The sequence below is a fragment of the Sphaerodactylus townsendi genome, linkage group LG01 (assembly GCF_021028975.2).
Source record: "Sphaerodactylus townsendi isolate TG3544 linkage group LG01, MPM_Stown_v2.3, whole genome shotgun sequence".
Classification (NCBI taxonomy): Eukaryota; Metazoa; Chordata; class Lepidosauria; order Squamata; family Sphaerodactylidae; genus Sphaerodactylus; species Sphaerodactylus townsendi.
The window spans coordinates 46323532-46345618 of record NC_059425.1 but is presented as its reverse complement, the minus strand read 5'-3'; the positions used below and the strand labels follow the sequence as shown (position 1 = coordinate 46345618).

Here is a 22087-nt window from a genome sequence, read left to right as displayed (position 1 = left end):
TCGGCTGTTGGCTTTTCCTGGGTGTGTGTGACACTTACTCGAGGCTGTGTCAAAATGTAAAAGGTGTTTGCCTGATTCATTAACTGTCTGCAGCCTGTTTCTCTGGGTCCACCTTTGGCATAATCTAATATTTTGTTTCAGCAAGCTTATGACTTAGACTATAGTTTCAGGGAGTAACACATTTTACAGCAGGAAGGAAAACCTTTTACAGAAAACCTTTTACAGAATAAAACCTACATTCTACTAACACTATATGTCTATCAAAACTATATTAAAAACAACATAATTATTATCTGTCCCTCTGGCTACATGCTGACTTGTGGGGTGCCACAGCAGTCAGTCTTGTCCCTGTTGCTTTTCAACCTCTGCCTGAAGCCACAGGTTCGGATATGTTGCCATGAGTACAGTGATGGCAGGCAGTATTTATCTCACTTTTCTGTCAAAATCCAATGAGACGGTAGAATTGCTAAACTGGTGTCTGGATTCATTGAGGATTTGGAGTAGGGCTGTCTGTACAACTCTGAAGGCAGGCATTTTCTCCATCTGAAAAGAAGCTGCAGTTTCAAATCTCTGAGCTATATACACGCCTCAGAGTGGTATCTTTAAACAAATTCTGGAATTGTTTTTAAAAACCTTTCAAAGTTTCCCAGAGCAGAAACGCTTTATAGGCCTCTCTTTGCAGACTGTAGCTGATATGGCTTACTTTAGGGAAAAAAGAAAATCTTTATCTGGTAATTGCCATGCTAATGGCACCTACCCTTCTCCCTGAGCCCTTTGGGGGAGGGCGGTATAAAAGTGGAATGAATGAATGAATGAATGAATGAATGAATGAATGAATGAATGAATAAATAAATAAATAAATAAATAAATAAATAAATAAATAAAGAGGCAACCTGGTCATTTTTGTGGTAACATTTTTTTTTCATCTGATGTGACAAAGACTCAGATAGAATCAAAAGCTAGGCCCACTGTCATTCTTGGTGTTTGCAGTCAGCAGAAGGAGCCTAAGCATGTATTCTCTGTTTTATGAGTTATTCATTTCTTTTCTGTGAATTACCAGAAGGAATTCAATAAAACCATTTAGTCTCCTCCACCACTTGTAAGCTTATTGCCTCCAAATCCCTTAGCTGGGAATACCCTCACATGCATCATCTTGCTTTTGAAGGGGCAGGACTTTTATGCAGGGCCTTTTCAATTGATCTCAAAAAAGGTGGGTGGAAAAAATGTTCCCTACACATTTATCTTTACACCTGCAGGTACCACCTGCAGGCCTTGCGGCACTTGTACGTGCTGGCAGCAGAGCCGAGGCTCCTTGTGCCCGTGGATGTGGATACAGTCACGCCTTGCTATTCGCTGCTAGAGGTTACATATAAGGTAAATGGATCCAGAGAGGTATAAAGGGTGTCATGAAGAAAGAAGATGGCAACAGGCGCCTTGAGTTTAGTAGGGTGGATTTGCATAAGGAAGCTGTCCTCTCGCATGTGGTATCCTCCTAGCAGGCTACCTGGCTGTATGCTGTTGCTGGACCTTGAATGAAACCAGGCTACTCAGCATGTTCCCTGGTCGGTGGAATAATAGCTCACAGCCACTGGCTCAAAGTGTAAGGTTTGAAATGGAGACTTCCAGCATGGAGAGCCAGCGTGGTGTAGTGGTTCAGAGCGGGTACGCTCTAATCTGGGGAACCAGGTTTGATTTCCCACTCTGCCACTTGAGCTGTGGAGACGTATCTGGTGAACCAGGCTAGCTTGTGCACTCCAATGCATGCCAGCTAGGTGACCTTGGGCTAGTCACAGTTCTTTGGAGCACTCTCTGCCCCACCCACCTCACAGGGTGTTTGTTATGGGGGGGGGGGGGAGGGAAAGGAGATTGTAAGCCCCTTTGAGTCTCTTTGCAGGACAGAAAGGGGGGATATAAATCCAAACTCTTATTCTTCTTCATATAACTAGTGCTGCTACCTGCTTTGCAGAACTACTGCAAAGTTTTGGAAGTAGGAAATAGTGTTGATGTAGAATGCTTCCATGTGAAGGCTCAGTCATCCAGAGGCTGAGATTGTATGACTCATTTTCCCCCTTGGAAAAATCTGGAGAATTGTACCTAACTGGACTTTCCCGTGATTAGTTGGGTGTATTGTCAAAGGTTTTTTATAGCCAGAATCAACTGGCTGTTGTGGTTTTTGGGGGCTGTGTGGCCATGGGCTTCTAATGTTTCACCTGCATCTACGCTGGCATCTTAAGAAACATGTGTTTCTCTCACCCAACTACACAGAACACTCCACACTATGCCACAGAGAGATGCAGTCAGAACTTCAGGAGTCTAGCCACACAGCCCAGAAAACTCACAACAGCCAATTAGATGAATGCCTTGGAGAGCCTGGAAGGTTCTTGCATCCCTGCTCCAATGTATTATTTCAGCCCATTCACATTTGAGCTTTCCTGAATCAATGCTAAAACATGCTAAAAGGGTTTTTTTTTTTGCATTTTCAAGGGAACTCAGTGGTATGAAGAAACAACTGAAGAGCTAATGGCACCTACCCTTCTCCCTGAACTTCATCTGTTGAAACAGGTACAATACAGAACTCAATGTGTGGGCTGCTGATCTAAACAAGCCATTGAACCTAGCAGGAAAGATTGAGCTTGGGGCTTGAAAAACACATCGCTAACTAATGTGGGCTTTCCAGCTCCTTCTCTGCTTATTATTTTGAGTTCAATAATGTTCCCTTTGGTAGGGAAGAACTCACTTAAAAGAAAACAATGTAAAAATTGTCACCAAGAAGGTAGGTTGGAAAGTATTACTTGTTTGCTGATTTTTACATTTGTGCATCAAACACTGGTCTTCTTTCTAAAGGGGCAATACTTTTATTGTGTTCATGGTCCCATACCTTCATACCCTGGAATTAAAATCACAGAGGAAGGCCCTCCTGAATTTTCCACCTACCATACAAGAGGACCTTTTCAGTGGCAGCCCCACAATTCAGGAGGAATTTCCTCATGGTGGTGTGTCTGGGCCCCTTACTGCTATCTTCAAGAGGTAGTTGAAAACAGGGATAATTAGGACTACATTTGACTGATCTGATTTTCATACATGGGCACCTAATTGGATTTTTAAATGTAAATTGCGATCTTTCATGTGTTTTTATCATTTTAGTTTTTTAAATATAATTTTGTTGTGTTTTTATAATCATTTCATTTATATTATAAGCCGCCTTGAGTTCCCTGGTGGAAAGTGCTTTTCGTATAAGGTCAGGATAAGAGGAGATATTTTCTCCTGGGGTAGCCTCTTGCGCTTCATGAGAGTACGCCACCAGGAGATGTTCAGCCTTGGGGATGCCTTTTTTGGGGGTTGTCTCATATCTACCCAGCCATTATTATTGCCTGTCTCTTCCACCCAGCTAATAACAGGTCCTCAGCAAGAATCCAGGCTTGTTCTAGTATTGAAACACATTTGTTTTTATTCTTTTATTCTGGTTTTATCCCAGAAGGAGGTCTGGGGACTGCTGTTGAATTTTTTTCTTAAGCTAGACAGGTTTTTTGGGGAGTAATTTTGTTGGATTCTTGGTGTGTATGTTTATAAGCTAATTCAAGCTCTTCAAAAGGCAAGGTGTATATATTTAAAATAAGTTACTGAAGTAAGTGTGGAATGACTTTGTGTATTGGATGTAAACAGCCTATGGTGCTTTGGATCCCATCCAGTATATTCATTTTTCTGGTCTGCAGCTAATAGCTGAAATATTGTATGTTCTCAGATCCGAGTGAAAGGTCCACGGTACTGGGAACTACTGATAGATTTGAGCAAAGGTGTGCATCATTTGAAGTGAGTATTTCATGATGAAAACTGTTCTGTAGTAGCTCAGTGCATGACAATTATGGTGGCACAGTGTCCAAATCAGAGCTGTACCTGCAATTTTTGACAAAAAAACCCCTTTTGCTTGCAAGTGTTGTTAGTTGTCAGAGGGAAGCATGTGTGGAATTTTGCTTTCTGCACATGGAAACCCACGTTGGGATTCACCTGCGTGCACATAATGAAAATAATCTAGTGCAGATGGGGAGAGCAGTGTCCAAATGATAGAAATGCAAAACCTTTGTCTTTTTGCTCTTGAAACATACTAATATATTGATCATATGAAAAGTGAATCCTATATACTGAGGCATGCAGGATACAATCCCCAAAGAGTTGTTCCTTCCATCCAAAAACCAAACAATGTACTAAGAAACATATCCCCTAAAGGCCTCTAAGGAAATATGATTTCCGTTCTGAAAAGTCTGCAGATTCACCCCTTCCCTTTGTGTACAAGATAAAGGCATATTTGCAGATCTCCTTTTTAGAAGAATCCATGGATACAAATAACAGTGTTTACAAAGGGAATTAGGTAGAATATGGAATGATCATCATACTTCACAGTGCAACAAAATATTTTCACTGTGAGGACTGTCATCAAACTGTACTCCAGCTGACCACACACGAACCTTTAAAAATGTCCTCTGCTGTTAATTTCTTTTCCAGATCAATTCTTTCCAAGGATGGTGTCCTCTATGTCAAATTGAGAGCTGGGCAGCTTTCATACAAGGAGGATCCCATGGGTTGGCGTAGTCTGCTGGCACAGACTGTCACTCATCGGAATGCAGATGCTCGTGCTTTCAAGGTAATCATTGTACAGTCACATAGCAAAGAAAGCTGTAAGCGAGTCTGTGTTGCTTTCTGATCTTACTTGTAATGCTGCCAGCTACAGCAGTACATTAGAAATCTCCTGTGCATTTGGTCTGGAATGTAAAATGAAACAGTGCTTAGGAAACTGAATTTTTCATTGTATTTTAAAGTCAGGCATACATTGAAAAATGGATGCAGGGTAGATAAGAGAGGCTGCAGTTCATATCTGGTGCCTTGAGTACTCAGGGTTTGTTTCTTAGCTGAAATGCTCAGAATCCAAGGCATCATTGAAAAACTAAATTGAAATTTTAACTTCCGCTGCTGCAGAAGAATGGCTGGGATCATGTCACAATTACAAAATGAAGCTAAGTCCAAATTCATTATTCAGCTCTTGGCTTTCTGCCCAGCAGAGTGTGATTTTTTTTCTGCCTTCCCAAATGCTCCCCTCAGTCGTGTTTCTGGGTCATCCCCTCTCCTCCAGGAACAGAATTGGAGGGAGAGGACATTTGGGGCTGCTGTAAGAAGAGAGAGGTTTGAAGAAGTCGTGCTGCACATGGAAGGCTTTCTGTCCATGGGAACGTTAGTCTGGATCCAAGCCAATGTTTTTCAACAGCTGAATTTAGTGAGGCAGCATTCCCCATCCTTGAAAAATGTCTGGTTAGAACCATAGCATTGTAGAATAAACTGAGGAATATCACAGCTGAAACCAAACAGATGTAAACAGTGCTTGAATATGCATATAGCACATCCAGGCGAAACTTGTATACGGCAGATCACAAAGTACTTTTTCAATTTCTCTGTATGTATGTACTTTTCAATATGAGTTTTTCAATGTGCCTTTGTAAAAAAAAACCCATATCAATTTCAGCTATCAGGTAGGAAGGACCATTCCTCATGGAAACTGAGTAAGAGGTTAAAGTAATCATGTTCTGAGTATACACTGATAGTGGCTACCAGCCCAGGTGTTTACAAAGGGTAATTGTGGTAATCTATTACAGCAAAATAAATCAAAACAGCAGTGATACCTTAAAGACTAAAAACATGTATTTCAATATGAGCTCTCATGAGTCACAATCTCTGTTTCTCAGTTATGTCAGATGACATATATTGTGATCATGATTTCACTGGAGGTTATTATGATGCATCTGTGAATCTAGTTCCACGGTGTTCAAATTTCAGAGGGAAAATTATCATGTGGAGATATTCAGATTGTTATGATTTCATTGGCTGCACTGTTAGGAAAGCAAGCATATGATCCACATATAGCTCTTCTTCAAACCAGAACTTTTTTGATAAGGGGTAGGTTTGTAATAATCTCTGTTTGCTGAATTTTCAGATGGAGAGTGCTCAGTTTGTGTCAAGAAAGAGAAAAATTGTACTAGGAAAGTGTTGTCTTGCCTGGGGTTTCCGGCATGGCAACCAAAGAGAAGATAACATAGGCCGCTTCCTCAAAGAAAGTATGCGCCTCCACGCCGCCAAGAGTTCTGCCGGCTCTACGCAAGAGCCTGTACGCGACGCAAGCGTGCGGCGCGTAGCAGGCTGCTGAAGCTAAGAGGCCCCCGCAGGAGAGGCGGCTCCGCACGGAGGAGGCCCCCTGGAGGTCGGAGGACAGTGTGGGCGGGGCTTCCATGGCTGTGGCAGGCTTAATGCACGGAGTCGACATCGTGAGAGGGGCAGGAGAAGGGAGATAGCGCCCGGGCAAGCGCTGTTCGCGACCGCCGGGCTTGGAAGACGCTTCTGCAACAACAACCCTGCAGGGCGTGCCTGCATCGCTTCCCTGGGGGGAAGGAAGCGCGAAATCAGGTCACCGCTGCCAGCGCTTGCAGCAGCGGGCGCCAGTGCGAACGGCAAGCCTGGGGCGGCGTTTTACCGCTTCCCCAGGCCGCTGCTGTTGCTTTGGGCCGCAGCGGAAACGGCCATAGTCATTTAAAGTGCTGCTTTATTTTCAGCCAGAAGCCATTTCTGCTTTCACGTCAGATCCTGCATTGCTTTCGTTTGCTGACTACTTTTGCAAACCAGCAACAAGTATGAAGAAGGTATGTGTAAAATCTTACTTTCAAAAAGTATGTCCTTTATTAGGAACCTGATTTAAAATTGATACATGGTAGAATTTAATATGCAGAAGAAATTAATGTTATATATGTGGGGGGAGGGGGAGGGAGGAAGCCTGACTGACTAACATTAAATGCTCCTCCAGAGCGCATATATGTATATGTGCATGCGTTGGAGTGAAAGAGGTGCCCATTAAAATTATATTCCTGCTGAATAGGTACATATAGCAATCTGTGTTGTGTATAGCACAGTTCCCATCATCCTAATTTTTGATAGGCTAAACCCTTAATAGCCCATTCACATTTGAGGCAGCACTGTTGAATGTCCTCCACATAAATATTCTTGCCCCTGTTTCCATGGAGGATGAATTGATGAACTATGTGAATGTTAAAGAACTGTACATACCCAGTTATATGCAACTGCAGCCATGCCTTAGTCAGAGCAGCTTTATTTCCTCTATGAAAACAAGTATGAGCCTGCAGATGTTCACATAGAAGATAGTGCAGAGGCATAGCTCCGGGGAGGGGCGCACCAGGGGGGCGCCTCTGTGGGGGCGTGGCGGGTGGAAGACGCACTGGTGCATCAGGTGCTTTTCCCTCTTGCTATGCCTCTGGGACAGTGGATGAGATGGTAATATGCATTGATCTTGAGCTGTCTTTCTTTCTCTGTAGTCCCATAATGACTGTCTGCAAATGGCTGTTTTTTCCAAATTCCTTCTAATACATAGCCGTTGTCCACCACCACCACCCTAGGTGTTTATTCATTTAACTGAATGCGTGTACTCCTCTGTCCCATAAGATTATGTATTTATTTGTGGCATCTACAAGTTGATTCAGAAGTACCTTCCCTGTTTTTCACAGCTACTCCTTTTCTTTCCTTGCTCCCTTTCTTCTCTGCCCCTTTCAGCTTCTCCCAGTTCCTTGATTCCTTCTCTCTCTTCTTCTTCACTTTTCTTTCTTTCATTCTGGCTTTGCTTCATTCTCCTCTTGCATTTCCTGCCTGCTCACTCATTCTCAGCCTCCCTGTCCACTAATCTAAAGCAAAATTGCAGCAGTCAATTTGGATCACTTAGGCAGCACCACAGTTGACTGCAACTGTCTAGCTAATTCCAAATGGTTGTTGAGATCTTCTGAAGTAATCTTGCAAGATCTCAGTATTTTAAAAGTATTTTATGCCCTTTTCTCTCTCTTTTTTTTTAAAACTGGAGGTCCCTTTAGATCTATAGAAATGTCTTCCCTTTTTATACCTTTGCCCAGTAAGTGGATTTTTTGATCCACATTCTGGGGCCATGTTCACAATAAGATATGGAGATAGCATGCTTTTCAACACAGCAGTTTACTATGTTTTTTTTTAAAAAAAAAACAGGTAAACTAACAAAGTTATCAAACTTTGTGTACACTGAGATCAGCTTAGCAATCCCTGCTGACAGTCTGTCTGTTTTCATTCAAAAATAGTGTTTTAATGAGCCCTTCCCCCCGCCCCATTTCTGGAACATCTTTTGTGATGTCTCAGCTTCCCACCATGTTGGCTTTTAGAAAAACATCAAAACCTGACTTTTCCAGTTCCCTTTTCCCTGATGCTTCTGATTTTTGGGGTTGAGTGGAAGTCTTTCTCTTTTTTAAGTTTAATTGCTGTGCCTATATTTTTTCTATAGATATTGCTTTTGTAAAGTCTATTTTAATTTTTCCCATGAGCTGCTGTCAACTTGCTGGGAGGGCAGCCTATGAAGATTTTAAATAACTAAAAACTATAGGAGGGATATGCTTGACTGCTGCACAAAATATTATTTTCTGAACTTCTTACAGCTGATGAAAGATATATTTAAGATATATTTACATCCATTTGAGCTTGTGGATTAATCTTTAACTGAGTCAATATTCAAATGCATCCAATTAATACATATTGGCAGATTTATCAGTCATTTTCAAAATCTGGATTAAATGTGCTGCATAACAGAAAATTGAATCCAGTTTAAAGATAACGAAAAGAGAGTGAAGACTACTCTCCCGTACAGATGGGAGGCTAATCTCCAATTGTACTGTACAAAAGCTTCGAAAGACTAGAGTACCCTTGGTTTTCATAGGCTGAGTGGGGGGAATTCACGCACATGCATGAATTCCATTCTACAGTATTAAACACTCCAAACAAACCAGCAGAGTAAAGGGATATATATGCTAGATGCCATTCTGGGTGTGCACTTTGAAAATTTCACCTCTTTTCAGAAACTGGAGGTGTTTGACCTCTTCTCATCTATCCTATATGAGTGTGTAGCTCAGGAGAATCCAGAGATGCTCCCAGCTTACATAGCAATTGACCAGGTAAAGTAAACAATTCCATTTTTGCCTTCTATAGCTACGTTTGTACATGTAGCTGCTTTCTTTACTACTGCTGATTTCTGTGAAAAGAAGCCTCAATGAGTATCTACTAGCAAAAACAAAAAGGGGCTGATTTGTTTCAAATTGAAGCTTAGGAATCTTTCTCAACGGATGAGTTTGTAGAATACATTTTTACAAAGAAATGTTGCTTCTTTATTGAAGTATCTTTATGTTATTTACAAAATCTATATGCTGCTTAAAATAATTTTGACAAGCATGCGTAGAAGAGCCCCATTTGTATGATTAAGGAATTGCAAAATTATAACAGAGAATTTTGATACTGTATTGTCGACGCTTTCTACTGCCGGAATCACATGCTGTGTTGTATTCCGGCGATGCAGGCCGTGTTGCAACATTCTCTCCTGGACGCTTCGCTTCAGATAGAGCTGCAGAGCTTGTGGGAAGCTGAGATCCTTCTGAAGTATGCCAGCCACAGATGCAGCCACAGATGCAGGCGAAACGTCAGGAGAGAATGTTGCTAGAACACGGCCATACAGCCCAGAAACCACACAGCACCCAAATTTTGATACTGATACATTTGATACTGATACATTTTGATACATTCACCTTTAGGTTTTCTCCCATTTAAAGATTATTAGGAAACAGCAAACCCAGGAAAGAGGGTTTTATAATTTGCAAAGCTCTATCTACCAGAAAAAGTTCGTTTGCTTCTTCGGTTCATTCCACCTCTGTTGTTTCTCTGCTAGGCTGTGAGAAGATTGGAAAGAAGAGAAATGTCCGAGACATTTGATTTGTGGCAGATAAAGTTGGTTCTAGAATTTTTTAATTCCAGAAGTCACCAGGAGAGAGTAAGGAAGGACCCACATCGAGGGCTTTTCATGAACTCTGAGTTTTTACCGGTGATGAAGTGTTCTATCGATAATGCCTTGGACCAGTGGCTTCAAGGTAAAAGACCATCAGGGCTTAGATGAGTTCGGCACTGTTGAGGTATTAGTCATGACTCTCCTCTGGAATATCCACACAGCTAAGTCAAGAGCATGAATTCCTGCCCTAAAACTACTGAAATTACCAAAGTTTGTGCAAAGCTGGAGATGTTTAAAAGCAAGCCAGTGATGTTCGTATCATTATTTTAAGCCTTTCTAAAAAAACTTACTACACATATTTTAACAGATCATTTAGAACTGTGGTTGTAGTTCACACAGCATAATGTCAATTTCAATGTGCAGGGGATGTTGGGGAGCGAAAGGGACAAGGGTCCTCCATATGCCATGAAAGGATTACTGGTGGGTTTGGGTTTGGAGTCAGCTTTGTCCAGCTCCCCAGGGAATATCTTGTACTTCTGCTTCTGGGAGGTAAATGCCTTTAAATGAATGCTTGGAGATAACCAAGTGACTGAAATATATTCTGTGGGCCAGCTATGCTAGTCTGTTGCCGCAAAATAAACAAGTGTCCACTTTTACTCTAGCATAACTTTGATGGACTAGAGCCCCCTTCATCAGGTGGCATGATTAGGTTCTTCACTTGGCATATGCGTACACACATACATATGAGGCAACAAGAGGGAAAAGATATAAGCAGCAGGGTCAAGGGGCTGTGAAATACAGGAAGTACAAGATGAAGAGGTAATCAAGTGAAATTCAAATGTGCACAATCTCAGTAATTGGCTTAGTTTTGAGAAGCCAGTTCATGCCTTTTCATTCCCACTATACTTCCATTCAGATCATCAGTTAGCAAACGGAGAAATGGTGTCTAATCTCCAGCGTGCTTTTCTTGCATTGCAGCTGGAGGTGATGTCTGTTTGCACTCCTATTTAAGTGGGCAGCCAGCTGATGAGTCTCAGCTTGGTCTGCTGGCCTGCTTCCTCGTATACCACTCTGTCCCGACTCCAGGGCAGCTTCTGGCTGGAGGTTTGGAAGGTAAGAATCTACACTTTCTTTAAAAACAAAAAACATTGCAGCTTAACAGATAAGACAGGGTTGTTGTATTTTAATTGTGTTGGTTGTGTAGCCATATATTATATACATGTGCTAGAAAATCCCAAACTGTCTCAAGGCTCTTACTTTGCTTTCAAAATATAGGATGCTTCCACACTGGCTTATAGCTGTGACTTGCCTCACAAATGTATTGGCGCTTCTGTATGACTGTGTTATACATTAATTCACCTTCTGGCTTCTTCCATGGTTCTCCCCACTGTTTCCTAAACCTGCTTCAGTACAGTCTTTCTGAGAACATTTCTGAATGTTTGTCTTGCTGCTGTGACTGCAGTTGCCTCTGCAACAGAAACAAGAGTGCCATGGGGAATTTTCTGCATCCGGAAGCAGCCGTAATGTTTCAGTATCTGCTTAGAGATATCTGCTTAGAGGTATGATGACTTTGCCTCCTTTTATACCTCTAGGTAGTACAAGCTTTTCTGAATTGCTGCTGAAATTCAAACCATTGAAACTACCAGTCCGTGCACTGCTAAGACTTGCTCCTCTGCTGCTGGGGAATCCACAGTCCATGGTTTTGTGAAAGAAAGATCATGAATTGAACACAACCAAGTGACCAAAATGCCAGTACCAGCGCTACATTCAGCACTGAATGGAAGATATGTCTGAGCTCACAGACCATAGTTAATACATTTTTTTTCATTTCCTTTATATGTTTTAAGAGTGACAGGGAAAGGTTTATATATTGTTGGATGATCAATGTGTCCATGCAAATTAATACATTTAATTTTTGTAAATAAAGCTTGTTTGGAAAAAACAAACAAATAAAGACTCTGCTGATGAATTGGGCAAATAAACCATCTGGAAGTAATTTGTCAGCCCTGTTCAACAACAGCTTCCTTTGGCACTTGATTAATTGCTTCTAGTGGTAACAAAGACTGCAAGAGGGAGATATTCAATTCAAAATCTTCAACAAGGCCACACTTAGCTCTTTCTCTCCAGACTTATTCTCATGTAAATGTCTAGCATCTGAAGTTTCTTAAGACGAAAGATGATATAATGAATGTTGTGGCCCTGTTGTGCCATCTTTCCTATTTGTGTTGCTTCCATACAAGAGAATGGCCGGCAAGTCATTGGGAAAGGGGCTTGGCTCTTCCCATTAGGGTGCTGTGGAATGGGCCTCTGGAGATGGACAGCAGTGTATTCTAGTTACTGTCCTCCTGCATAATTGGTCCTTTCAGGTGGAACTATTAACCAAAATAACCCTCAGCAATAGAGTTGCTGTGCATTGAGCCTCGCCTCCACCAGCCTTGTACAACTAATCCATATCACTGCTGTTTGTGTTCTCCTGTCCTTCATCTGTGTTGGCTGGTGGAGGCAGAGAAATGCACAGCAATCTCATTTTTCTTTATCATGCCATCTGCTTCAGTGAGCTGAGGCATGTTTGGGGCAGTCCTACAAAGGGCATGTGAAAAGGCGGGGGGATTGGTTCCCTCACTCTGGGGTATGAAGTTCCTTCTACCCAAGTGACCAAGTCAAATGGTGCAAGAATACACACCCCAAGAATCGTGTGACAATAGCATTTCTTTTCATGGGAATTGTATTAGATGCTTTTGTGAACTCATAAAACCACTATGGGGGTGGGGTGGGGGGAAACACATTTATTTAAAAACACAGAAAAGCATCTACACTGAGCAAGAATGGATTGTTGACATCAACCTGCAATTAGGGGAATTTGTCAGAATCAAATGTTCAAGACTGGAGCACAAGGTAGGGTGCATAACATAAGAAGAGTCCTGCTGTGTAAGATGAGTAATCCATCTTCTTTGGCATCCTGTTTTGCCCAGTGGCCAACCTGTAACTAGACTGCATAGATACTAAGGCCTCCCTCTGACGTTGCATCCTGGCATTGGTATTCTGAAGATCACAGCTCTCCCTTGGCTTGCTCAGAAAGAAATTATTCTGTTCCATAATGATGCTTTCCCCCAAATCCTTTATCTCTTGAAATCTCTGAACCTTTCTATTCTTCTTAGAGAACAACTGTACATAGTGGAAACCCCGGTTCACATTAGGGATGCCAGCCTCCAGGTGGGACCTGGTGATCCCCAGGGGGTCCTGGGAACCCTAGTTTGAATCCCCACTCTGCTATGGAAGCTTTCTGGGTGACCAGGAGGTGGTCACACACTCTCAGCTTAATCTACCTTACTTGGTTGCTGTGAGGATAATGATACGAGCATTTCAGTTCCCCACTATGGAGAAAGCAGGGTATAAATAAAATAAATACTAATTATTTGATCAATTCATCTGCTGATAACTGGGCAATTTGCAAAAAGCTTGCCAAATTCTATCATAATGCTAATATTATGCAAACACCATCTTCATACACTTGATTTGAATTGTGGGAAAGCAAATGTGGCAGTCAGGAACATGTCAGGAGTAGGACTAGCCTCATGCAACTGTTTTGAGTAGTTACAAAAATCTACATAGGGTGCTCCAAATGCATCATCTCAATCTTTATTGAACTTTGTTTAGAGAAAGGGGAGCTTCCAGTTGACTCCTGACATAAATGCTTGCGGGGAAAATGCAAGCAGTGGTAGCATCTGCCTATGGATGGAAATGGAAGACAAAACACAGAGCAAGGAAAAATCACTGCAGCAGGCAACGTAAACAGAACATTTCCCCAAACTGGTCATTTTAGCAAACTTTTCATTCTTACTGATCTGTTTCCAGAGGCGTACCTCCCATTGGGCAAAGTGGGCAGCTGCCCTGGGCGCCACCTTGTGGTGGGCGACAAATTTGCAGGTTTGTGAGGGATTTTGTATTTTCAGTGTTTTTCCGTTTTTGGCCTGCAGGGGGCGCAGATTTTAGGCTAGCAGCACCAAAACTTCAGGGATTTTTTGGGAGACTCTCCTGATGATATGACAAATTTTTGGTGAGGTTTGGTTTAGGGAGTCCAAAGTTATGGACTCCCAAAGGGAGTGCCCCCATCCCCCATTGTTTCCAATGGGAGCTAATAGGAGATGCGGGCTACACCTTTGAGGGTCCATAACTTTGGACCCCCTGACCCAAAGTTCACCAAATCTGGGTGGTATCATCAGTAGCGTCTCACGAAGACACTCTGGAAATTTTGGTGCTGCTATCTTAATAATTGCACCCCTGACAACAGGCACCCCCTAAATTTCCCCAGATTCTCTTTTTTAAATTCACTCCCTTCCCACCAATGCTTGTTTTCTTTCTTTCTTTTATTCTCTCAGTGCCTAATAAAGGTTGCTATTGTTGCTGTTGTTGTTGTTGTTAAATCTACCCCCTTCGGCACAGATTTCTAAGGGAGAATCTGAGGTCCCCAGTTTAAACACCATTTAAAATGATGCTGTTTGGGGGTGGATTTCTCCCAGTATCACTTGTTTAAACCAGGGAGCCCAGATTCTCCTTTTAAATCCACCTTTGTGCAGAGTCTGGGCCCCCCCAGTTTAAATAACATTGAAAGTGATGCTGTTTCCCCCAATTGGGGGGACTGGATACAACACCATAAAATGTTTTCATAGCAGTAATAAAACATTTTGAAAGCATTTTGAAAATGTTTTCCAAATATTATTTCGGCTGTGTGACATGGCCCATTGCTATGTTCAGATTTGTGAGTTGGGGGATGTTCTATAATGTGATGGTGACTTTGAAACGACCTGGTGGAAAAAATTATTGTTTGGTCATGGTGGGGGCCACCCGTGGGGGGGGGGGCATCAAACTCAGGTTTTGCCCAGGGCTCCCGTTTGCCTAGGTACGCCCCTGTCTGTTTCCTTTCTAGCCCTCTGACAGAGATACTGTGTTAACAGTTATTTAAACAACCATTCCCAAGGCAGTTGCAAGTTTCTGGTCTTTGTGGTTTGACACTGACAAGATCTGGAAAGAGAAGGGGGGAGTCAACGCTTAACATTTAGGACACATCTGTTTCTGCTGTCTGTGAACTGGAGAAAGGCGGTGGAAACCCCAGTGTCGACAGTTTCATGAATTCCCGAAGCTCCAAGCAGCGTCTGGTATGGCGCCCAGCTGCAAGTAATACCCAGACCCCTGCATTTTCGTTCTTGCTGCGACAAGTGGAGGCCAGAGATTTTCAGGTTGGGGACTTGCTGTAAACGGAATACCCGCTTCTCCTGGCTGCCAATTCGCTCTGAACGCCGAGAGGAAGCGCGATGCCATGGAAAGACCTGCTTGCACGGCGCGTAGTTCTGAGAAAAGACGCTTCCTGTTTCCTATGGCGTGCGGGTGTGCGAGGGAGCTGCAACAAAATTTGAAACCAGCCGGGTAACGTGACCCGGACCAATGATCGGGGCCGAGCACGCCGAGTTTCCTTCCTGGCGCCCGTTACAAACGCCGGGCTTTGCGCTTCCTGCTGCACACGTGGAGCCGCAGCAGCAGCCTGATGCTTTTTCTGGGCAGCGCCGGAGAGGGACGGATTGACAGGCAGCTGTTGGGCAGGCTGGACCTTTCAGCGAAACACCTGAGCAAGAAGCGACGTTGGTAAGAGGCGCCTTCCTGCTCCGAGAGCAGCTTTACACACCCGCTGTTTGGGGAGCAGCCGGCTGGGTCCTTCTGTTGCACCTCGCAGGCATAGATCCAAACCGGCCGCTGTGGAAACCACCCACCCCCTGTTGCTTTGATAATGAGATGGCATCAGGAAAGTAAAAAAAAACAACCCCTCGGACAAAAGTCAGCCATCTAAATCAGGCCTAAGGACCTGGCAGATGACTCCACTGTAATATGCCCTGTGTTCCTAAATGGAAAAATAGGTGCTGGGTCTGGTATCTCTGGACATGGTCCCTCTGGTTAGGAAGCCCAGACATGAGGTGCTCTAGGTAGTAAACATGGCTATGAAAAAAATGCACTGTACACTAATTCAGGTGCACTTTTTAACCTTGTATGCTTCAAGGATGAGGCCTGGCTTTGTAAACTATCGTGTCTATGCAGGTCTACACTTCATAGAACAAATATTCTGTTCAGCTGGGATTCTGTTGCTAAGTCATTGCTATGTAAGGCTTTGGAAACCTACCTACAGAAAGGCAGTTTTGCACTGAGCTACGCAGCCTGTAATGATAATTTAACCCATGAATGTCTTCCTTGGGCTTGAGAGCTGGAGGTGTGATAACCGCAAGCTACAGTCTGAGGTTCTGAACTGGAGAAGGCTTGATCCTTGACATGTGAGAAAACTATTATGGATTACATAGTTTAATTTTAGTGGTGCTAGCCATTTCTGACATTCTGACATGCAAGCCCCCCTTAACCAAAGGGGGAAATGTATTGGAGAGAATAGCAGGTGAAATATACAATGTTTCATGGGGCGGCATCTCAAATGTCACAATAACAGCTGGTGTATGTGGGGAGGACTTGTTATAAATCAAGACCTTTTAGCTAGCTGTCCAGTACACGTGTGTGTGAGGGCCAGGGCATCCAGTGCCTTCGGTAGAATAGTGTAGGTTTGGTCCTGATTGCAGTGGGGTGTGAACAAATCCAGTGTTTATTTTCCCAGTAAGAGCAAATGGCAAATATTTATCTGCATAGGAGAAAGTAAAAGGGGCAGTGCTGAGGAAGCAGAGAAAGTTACGCTTGCTTCCTGCCCACAGTGACCCCAGCCACTGAGAATCCCGCTTGCTCTTATTTGCATAGTCTGAGCCTAAGTTCTATTTCTCAATCTGCTGCTGCTGCTGCTGCAGGACAGAAGGGGTTAACTTCAAATATAGATTGCATTTCCAGCTTTCATGGTTCTTATGCTTGAACAAAAAATGATGGCAATATGTGTTAAAGGCTCAGCAAGCAACATACACAAAAAAGGCTTTAATTAATATTTCTCAAATGATCTTTTTTTTTTTGTCTTACTGAGAAAAGTTGAGCATGGACAAATAAAACCAAGAGGTTGGCTGGTTTGGAGTTTTGAATATTTTTCTAGATTTGGAGACAGAAAGGCTGAGCTGGAACAGAACTTGTCAGTGCTGATGGCAACAAAAACACACTAACAATGCCATCCTAAACAAAGTTACACATCCATTAAAGTCAGCGGGTTGAGAATGGTGTAACTCTGTTTAGAATACCAGTGGAAGTTTTGCAAGAGCTGTCATGGCTAGAGTGAAACCAAGTCAAGAAGCAACCCCCCTGCTCTTTTGCACACCAAGAGCTTCAACTTCTGGTAAAAACAAAGCCCAGTTTTGGTTGTTGTGGGTTTTCCGGGCTGTGTGACTGTGGTCTGGTAGATCTTGTTCCTAACGTTTTGCCTGCATCTGTGGCTGGCATCTTTAGACGTGTATCACAGAGAGAAGTTACATACTGTGTTCAGTTGAATCTGGCCATGAAAGCCTTCGACAATACAAAGCCCAGTTTTGTTTTTCTAATAACTGGCTTTTTAAAAATTGTCTGGGCTGTATAGAGGAATATAATGTTTTCAAGACTTTAACTTCTCTGGAAATGAAAAAAAGCAAGGCAGACTTTGTAGAAGAGAGTAGACACCCAAAGGTTGAAGTCTTTGTTGAGTCTCAGCAAGAAATGTGGGCAGTAAATGAAGCAGATAAATAAGAATATGTTTTTATTTCACAGTGCATTTGGGATCATTGTCTGAATGGATGGGAAAGGCCGTAACTTGGGTAGTAGGGCTGTGAAGACCTTTGCCCCAGTTCCTGCCAGTCAGAAAAGACAGAGCAATGAGCCGATTCAGTGTAGGGCAACTTGGAGTGTTCAGATTCTAGTTTCATGACTATGCAAGTGACCTGCCCTTCCTCTAGGAAGCACAGAGCAGCATGTCATCTTCATAAAAATTCTGTGGGGTGCCTTAGATTGAGAGGCAGGAGGCTTTTTGCAACCCCTTCTTGCTGAACAGGGAGATGAACCTTGGAGTTTCCCCACAATGGAAACCTTCATTTCTGCCACTGTACCACACTGGCTTCCCACTGTCAGCATGAGTCAATGGGGCAGTGGAACAAGATAGGGAGACTGATATAAAGTTTCATGGAAAATAGTAAAGAGTAACATACGAACTGGAAAATCTGTGCAAACTGAACTGGATTAAATCAATAATTGCTACATTTAAGGGTCTGCTATTTTATGGAAAATATTAATGGTTTACTCACTGGGCATTTGGTTGAGACCACCCCCTGTCCATCTTTCCATCTTTCTGGCCTCCCAGCTATAAACAACCAACCCCCTCTTTTGCTCTCCCCTAGCCTTGGACAGAGTGCACCGACTGGCAGGGTAGGGAGATATATAGCACAGGCTACGTAGGATTTATTATTTATCTGCCATCTAGTGATTGTATTTTAGATATAATTAGGTTTTAATAATATTATTTATCATATGTATTGTATTATTATATTTTAATCCTTGTATGCCACCCAGAGACCAATAATTAATAATAATACACGGAATCATACACGGAATTGTCACAAGCTTCCAAGTTTTCCTATTCAATGCATCCAAATCAGCCTGTGTCCAGTTTATGATTCGAGTTTGGCCCTGGTGTTGATGACCTTGATGGTATTCCCACCATTTAATTTGGATTTCAAAATTTTCCTGACCCTCTGGGTGTATTCTCTGCTGACCACAGTCTTCACTTGCCCGTGCTTGATGTTATCAGCTTTCAAATTCCCAGGCTTCTTTTTGGTTGCACTTGGTTAGTCGGTCATTAGTCATTTCTATAGCGTCACTCTCAGTGATCTTGCCCCTTTTTATCACCATAGTGGCACACTTTTCCAGCCCAAACTCCATCGAAATGTCTCTGCTGAATATTTGGACTGTGTTCACTAGTGACTGCATTTCTGTGTCTGATTCCTGTAGAGCTTCAAATCATCCATGTACAGCAAATGTGAGATTTTTTCTAAGTCTTTGCCATTTGATATCCCATCTTTGTTTATTTTAAAATCACTGTTAGTGGGATCATGATGATGATAAACAGTAAGGGCAGTAGTGAATCACCTTGGAAAATTCCTCACTTGATGTTGACTGTTCCATAGTTTTCATTTCCGACTGTCAGTTCAGGTCTCCACTGTCTCATTGCTTTTTCAGTGAATATACATATGTTTTTGCTGACACCAAAAGTTTCCAAGCATTTCGTGATCCAAATGCCTTTTTGTAATCAATCCTGGCCCTGGGCTCCATTTTCTGTAGATACTCCAGAAGAGGCTTGGCCTTCAAGTGACCTTCAGGATCAGCTAAAAGCCTGCAATTATGTGATGACAAAAGTTTCAAGCTCACCTGATTAAAAGAAGGTAATTGACAACCATATAAGGCAAAATGAGCAAAGATAGCAAGACTTGGTCTCTTCCTCTCTCCTCGCAAGGGTGTCTACTCAAAAACCCTGTTTCCTTCCTCTGGCATTCTTCCTCATTTCAGTGTGTAGTAGAGTGCCCTCGTCAGGCCTTTTTACTAAGTAGGACTAGTGTGAGCAACTCAGGCCATACCAGCTACCTGTTGGTTTTGTTGTTGTGGTTGTTGTTGTGACTTGGGGCTGAATGGCTCATTTAGTGTTGCCAAATGACTAGAAAAAATGATCTGACTGAGTGTTGTGCATTTAGAAGCATCTTGGTCTGCAGAAATCAGCAATAACTAGAAGCAATAAATGGACTCTGTATTGTTGATCAGCAGCGTTTATTGATAGAGTTCTGTCGAACCTGGCTTTTGTTATCCCCTTCATTCCAATGTTAGTCCCCCCTCCCATTTTCCCAAGAAATGTGAGAAATAGTTAGTTTGGGGCTGAGGTACCCCAAGGTTGGCGACAGATAGAGAGCCACCTGGCATCCTGCCCCCACGAGATGCCAGAAACAATCCCAGTTCTCATGAGACCAAAGTGTGAGGGGAAAGGCTAGTTATCTACTCAGTGTGTGAAGCCATAAAGTAAAGATCAAGGAAAGAATGTCCCAGAATGGCAGTGGTAACATAGCAGGCTGGTTACATATATCCTATAATAGCAATTAAATTGAGTCAGGAATGCATTTCAGTCACCTAGATACAATCCCCCTGACACAGATGAATCTTCCCAAAGCATGGCAGCAAACATCTCTGGCTCTGAGAGTACCATTGGTGGAACATTCTCCCTAGATTGAAGCTGAACCAACTAAACTGAAGCTATCATACTTTGGTCACATTATGAGAAGACACGACTCGCTGGAAAAGACAAGAATGCTAAGAAAAGTTGAAGGCAGCAGAAAAAGAGGAGACCCAACATGAGATAGATGGCCTCAATCAAGGTGGGTCCTCAGTTCGCAGACTTGAGCAGGGCTGTTAACGATAGGAAGTTTTGAACATCATTAATTCATAGGGTTGCTATGAGTTGGAAACAACTTGATGGCATGTAACACACATACTGATAAACTGGTCCTTCATGTGGTCATCTAATACTGTTTTTGTTGGATTTTCCAAGATTTTTTTCTTATGGAAATACAATCAGTTCTAATTAAATCATGATGAAGGGTGGATGACTGCTTTGAAAGTAGATAGGATTCATGCTTTGTAAGCTGATACACAAATGACAGGGGAAATGTCCCCAGGCAGCACCTATTTAGTCACATGGGGGGCACAAATGACAGGGGGCAAATGTCCCCAGGCATCACCCATTTAGTCACGTGGGGAGTGACGGAAAATCTCCCTCACACCCCTCCTCCTTCCCCTTGGGTCCTGCATGGTCGGCGCTCTCCAGGAAGGAAGGACCCGCCCCTCTGCAGACAGGAGGCCCTTGGGAAGACCGGAGGAGGCACGTCCCTTGCTGGGTCACCTCGGGCTCCTTCTGCTCAGCGGAGAGGGCCCGTACACCCCATAGTTCCCTGGCCTCTGCTCTTGAGGGTCTCCTCCGCCCCGAAGCTGCTTTGCTGCCAGGGCGGGGGGGGGGATTACCATGCCTTTGCTCCCACACTCCCCTCCCTGAAGGCAAGCAGCAGAGACCTCTTGGCCGGGACACAGCGACAGAACGCATGGCTATCTCGAAGGTGCCCATCTGGCCCCGGCAGACATTTCCCAAACCCCCACCCTCTCCGCCGCCTTTGTTTTGAAGGGGCCAGACCCAGGAAGTCCCCGCCGCTCATGGTCAGAGCATAGACAGTGGGAAGTGTCTTCGGGGAAAGTTCCCAAAGCCAGGGCGCCCTGCCACCCTCCCTGGTCGCAGCGTCCGAGGGCTGAGCAGAGGACTTTGTCGACCCCTCCAGCCCTGCGCCTCCTCCGCCACAAGGTCAGTGCTACCACAGAAAGATAGGCGACCTGCCCAATATGGGGCGGGGGGGGGAGGCGGAAAACTTAGTTCTTGCCCTGGGCTCCATTTTCTATCAGTATGCCACTGACAAATGATTAGTATAATGAAATGGCTTAATATGTGTCAGTGCAAGGTAATGGATGGATTAACAGACAGGAATTTGGGAGTTTGACTCGCAGTCTGTACTGAGCTCAGGATCTTGCTGGGTGACCTCACACCTATTACTCTTTAGTCTAACACTGCCTCAAAGGGTGGTTGTGAGGATAAAGCAGAGGAGGGAAAAACCATGGATGCCATCTTTAGCTCCCTCAGGGAAGTACAGGATAAAAATGGGACAGATAAAACAGCTACTTTAATTATGCCCTTGATTCTGTCTTGGCACGTGAGAAGGATACCAGGTGACACATGGAAGAACTTGACTTTGCCAAGTTCCTCATTATTGTCCTTATGAGTCAATTTGTCCATCTAGTACTTTTTTTAAAAAAGCAGTTTGTGTAGCTGTGTGTGGACATCTGTACACACGGGGCTTTTCCCAGTTCCTTCCTTGTGACCCAAGATAGGTAGTGGGGAAACCCCATGCATCTTCAGTGCACCTCAGCCTAGCATTGTAGTTTCTGAAGTTATATTTTTGTTTCCTTTGGGGAACAATTTGAGATATGATCCAGCCATAGTCAGGCACTTTGACCGCTTGTTGAATTGAATGGAAGAGATGCGAACTGGTTACTATCAACGGACTGAAGACCAAAAGTAAATGCTGAAAGTCTGCAAAGAGGCTTTGCTGGATCAAATGAAAGGACCATCTAGTCCACCTATTGTGGCTCACAGTAACTCTGCAAGGAAGGCACAAAGGCTACAGCCCTCCAAAGGAAGTTCCATTTCGTCATTGTGACTTATAGCCATGGAAGAAGGTG

The 22087-nt window shown here is 43.3% G+C and overlaps 1 protein-coding gene and 1 long non-coding RNA gene across 4 annotated transcripts in view; both read left to right on the top strand.

The window, feature by feature from the left end:
- The window catches only part of ANAPC1 (anaphase promoting complex subunit 1), a 74964-nt gene extending 63147 nt beyond the window's left edge, over positions 1 to 11817 (top strand). For both annotated transcript variants that reach the window (XM_048482221.1, XM_048482220.1), the window contains exons 40-48: positions 1257 to 1374; positions 2485 to 2562; positions 3743 to 3810; positions 4501 to 4639; positions 6594 to 6680; positions 8919 to 9014; positions 9779 to 9977; positions 10814 to 10948; positions 11428 to 11817. In XM_048482221.1, the coding sequence (XP_048338178.1) occupies positions 1257 to 1374; positions 2485 to 2562; positions 3743 to 3810; positions 4501 to 4639; positions 6594 to 6680; positions 8919 to 9014; positions 9779 to 9977; positions 10814 to 10948; positions 11428 to 11543 (1036 nt within the window). In that variant the 3' untranslated portion in view covers positions 11544 to 11817. The remainder of the gene's footprint in view (positions 1 to 1256; positions 1375 to 2484; positions 2563 to 3742; positions 3811 to 4500; positions 4640 to 6593; positions 6681 to 8918; positions 9015 to 9778; positions 9978 to 10813; positions 10949 to 11427) is intronic.
- A 3510-nt stretch (positions 11818 to 15327) lies between these two features.
- LOC125424762 overlaps positions 15328 to 22087 on the top strand; it is a 294553-nt gene continuing 287793 nt past the window's right edge. For both annotated transcript variants that reach the window (XR_007243277.1, XR_007243278.1), the window contains exon 1: positions 15328 to 15475. This is a non-coding gene — a long non-coding RNA (uncharacterized LOC125424762). The remainder of the gene's footprint in view (positions 15476 to 22087) is intronic.